A 3,710-nucleotide genomic window follows, 5' to 3' on the forward strand; every position below is an offset into this window, starting at 1 on the left:
TATATATATATATATATATATATATATATGTTTCATATATACATAATATACAATTCAACAGCTACATGTATAGCTGTTATGTATATATGTATGTATATATATATGTATATATATACAGTATAAAGCTCAGTGGTGGACTGCAGGTGTCATTTGTAGCTTATTTATTATTTAGCTCATCACCGTGTTTACTCCACCTAGCTTACATTTATAGTTCTAATCTGTAAAGACCTATGTTCTATATGTTGTTGAGTTGTGTTCTCACATTATCACAAATATTACCATCAATTCTCAAACCAGAGAAATCTGTGATTTTAATCATGGTAACGCTCCGTGTCATTGGTCTCCTGTCAGTGACATCATATCCTCTATGATCATGTGTCAGTGTGTTTGTCTGACAGAAGCTCAACATTGACTTTTATCTAGTTTTAAGCCACGTACACTTTTGGCACCTTGGAGGTTTTCAGCTGTATATTTGAACCAGATGAAGGATTTTAGTCGTCGGACGTCTGGATCTGAAGTTATCAGAGAAACGAGCTGAGGAAATGTTAGACAGCTCAGCTCCCAGCTGCTGGAGACGTCCTGTCCTGTGTCACTGAAGAGCGTCGCTGAATCTCTGATTGTGAAAGTCAAACTGCTTTCTGGGTGTTTCTACTGGTTTTAATCCCCTGGTGTGTTTGTTATGGAGAGGAGGACACCTCTGTGGATAATTCAGCTGCTGGTAAAAACCTGCTGAACGTCTGCTTCATAAGTTATCAGAGAAACAATCAGAACAAAGGTTAGCATCAATCTCAGCTCAAACTCTTCCCTGAGTCTCTGTCCTCCAGACAGCGTCGCTCAAACACTGACTTTAAATGTCAAACTGCTTTAGTCAGTGTTTTTAACAGTTAGAATCACCGGGTCTGTTTGATTTCCTGAACCACTGACACTGAAGGAATCCAAACCGGGAGGAGCTTACAGTAATGGTGGCAAAGACAACAACTCCCATGATCCCATGCTACTTTATGAGGTCACTCAACGCCGTATTTTGTTATTGTTTGGATTGAGACCCCTAGAGGCAAAAATTACTGACTGTGTGTTTAAGTTTATTTCTTTCTTCACCACATGTGCAGATATTCACTGAAGGGGAGGAAGTGTGTGGTCTGAGATTCCCACTGTCACCTGGACACTGAAGCTGAAATCTGAATCATGCCCTCCAGTGTTTTTGCCGACTCACCAGTGAGTGTGACCGTACCTACCATCCATACACTCCTGCACCTCCTTCACACACATCACAGTAGACAAACAATACAACACCATGCTCTTTTTGTGTGGAGAATTAAATAACTAGTAAAAAGTAAAGTAAAAGTAAAAAGCTGTGTGTATCACCGAGCTCTTGTAACCTGTAAATTTGGATTTAATGTCCTAATTTTCACATTTTGTTTTCATTACAGATTTTATTTCTTTAACATGTAATGTGTATAACAGAGTGAAACATTTATTACAGCACAATGTGACTCATATTGTCAACACAGCAACAAATATTACCTATTACAAATATAGTAAACATAATTATATTAATGGATGACACACATGTGTGAAACAGTGGTGTTACTGACCAATCAGAGCACAGTATCGTCAAGGTTTATTTTTAAATTAATTAATTCAATTGAACGCTTAAAGAAAAAACAGCAAATGTGGGTAACTCACTCCAGCTGTTTGAGAAAATGTTTAAGAGTAACTGAAGCAAAAACTAGGAAGAGCAAACACCTCCAACAGACGTTCATTAATTATTATAACTGATGTGTCAAGTGTCCTTTTCTTTTGTGACAGAGTCGCCATGTTTGTCGTCACTGCAGAGCTCTTTCAGACCCTGACCAGGCGGAGGCAGCAGTGGGAAGCCTCCGTACTGGCTGCTCATGCCCCCCCAGCCAGGATTGGATGGGTACTGCTGTAAACTGGACACATGCTCCTTGGCCTGAAGCCGTTTCCTGGCGTTTCTCCTCTGGTTACAGAGCAGATAGATGATCTCGATGATGTTGAGCAGCACTGAGATGCCTGAGACCACGAGCATGAAGATGATGAAGATCGTCTTCTCTGTGGGACGGGAGATGTAACACTGGGCTCCGCTCAAATGGGCACAAGGTGGACTCACAGTACAGTGGAAGTAGGACACCATGAACACGGTGCCAAAGATGTAGAACTGGCCCACAATGAATCCCGCCTCCAGGAGGATCTTGAATACCAGCTGGGTCATGTAAGTGCAAAAGAGGATGCCTTTTATCTTCACCTTCCCTCTGTCGTCTGTGTACTTGGGTTTCCACAGTCCATTTCCAGTGGGGCTGTTCTTCAGCTGCTCCATCATCCTCTTCTCTTTGTGGATGATGTGGACAGCGTGGCCCAGGTAGACCAGGGTGGGCGTCGATACGAAGGTGATCTGCAGGACCCAGTAATGAATGTAGGATATTGGGAACATCCGGTTGTAGCAGGCGTGTTTGCATCCTGGTTCCAGGCTGTCACAGTAGAACTCCGACACTTCGTCTCCCCAGACGTTGTCCGCAGCGGCGCCCAGGACGAAGATCCTGAACAGGAAGAGGACACTCATCCAGATCTTCCCCACCACAGTGGAGTGAGACTGGACCTTGTCTAGCAGAGCGGACAGGTAAGACCAGTCACCCATGGCTGGAAACTAATGTCTGAAGTGAAAGAGAAACACACACACACATTGAACTTCACTAAGAGAGTTAGTCTATTCTATCTATATTAATCAAGGCGTCTACATTTCCCTCTAAGAGATGAGCACATTAAAGACGTTTAGGTCTAAATAAACTAGACCTTTTAATATTGATTAAACTGAATTTAAGCCTTTAAACTTCCTGAGGCAGTCTCATCAAACTTCTAGGAGCTCAAAGAACCTGTCAAAGCTCAGCTGATTCATGACAGTCTAAACTAACCTCGTCCTCCTCCTGACACTGCAAAAAAGTGAAGCGATGATAAGTTCAGATAACACAAAAAAGCATTAGCTGCACCTGTTGGAAATCCTGTTGCTTCAGATAACACTGTGTTTATCACCACAGCCCTCTAAGACTGGAACTGGCTGCTGAACTCTCTTACATACAACAGTAAAATTCAATTCACTTTAAATACAATGAAATTAGATTAATCAGGTAATAACAGGGGAAATGGCAGAATAAATCAGCAGCATGATAAACACAGATGTCTTAAAGAAATGGCTTTATAAGACCAGTATCATTTACAGACATATAACAAAATAACAAGTTACTCAAGTTGCTCAAGATCTGCGACAACTAGCGTATGGTGAGAAGGTTACATGGAGTCTGTCTTAAAGAAACACTGAAGGACATCCTGTGAGACAACAACATGTGTTAAGTGTTTTCATTCAAGGTTGTAGAAAGATAAAAAGTACTTGCCTGTCAGGCTTCAGATATCAGAAACTCCTTGCCGTGAGCCCATCACAGGTACGGCCAACGAAAGACGCGACACACTGACCGGCGGCAGACTTAAATATGGCCAGGCCTGTGGGTTTGGTCTGGATGACTCAGGTCACGTACATTTCAGTCTAAACTCACAGCTTCTCGTTTCACTCAGTCCAACTCGTGATGATTTTGATGAGTCTGGAGAAAAGATTTCATCACTCTCACTTCCAGTACAGGAAGCCATGATGAACCTTAACACTGCAAAATATTGTGCTTTACCTCCCACTGAGAGCGTAT

The 3,710-nt window shown here is 42.0% G+C and overlaps 1 protein-coding gene across 1 annotated transcript; it reads right to left on the minus strand.

Annotated features, from left to right (window-relative positions):
- Window positions 1–1,413: 1,413 nt before the first annotated feature.
- LOC111649336 (gap junction Cx32.2 protein-like) lies at window positions 1,414–3,547 on the minus strand. The gene is made up of 2 exons (XM_023399111.2): window positions 3,408–3,547; window positions 1,414–2,672 (listed from the first exon to the last, which is right to left on the minus strand). Exon 2 carries the CDS (start codon window positions 2,654–2,656, stop codon window positions 1,784–1,786), a length of 873 nt encoding a protein of 290 aa, XP_023254879.1. The 5' UTR covers window positions 2,657–2,672; window positions 3,408–3,547; the 3' UTR covers window positions 1,414–1,783.
- Window positions 3,548–3,710: the final 163 nt, after the last annotated feature.

Source organism: Seriola lalandi, unplaced genomic scaffold (assembly GCF_002814215.2).
Source record: "Seriola lalandi dorsalis isolate HSWRI2012SDOR001 ecotype SW California unplaced genomic scaffold, Sedor1 jcf7180002050471, whole genome shotgun sequence".
Lineage (NCBI taxonomy): Eukaryota > Metazoa > Chordata > Actinopteri > Carangiformes > Carangidae > Seriola > Seriola lalandi.

Bases quoted from the DNA above. Each gene is read 5' to 3' on its own strand.
- LOC111649336 (XM_023399111.2), bottom strand. From the start codon at position 2,656: ATGGGTGACTGGTCTTACCTGTCCGCTCTGCTAGACAAGGTCCAGTCT.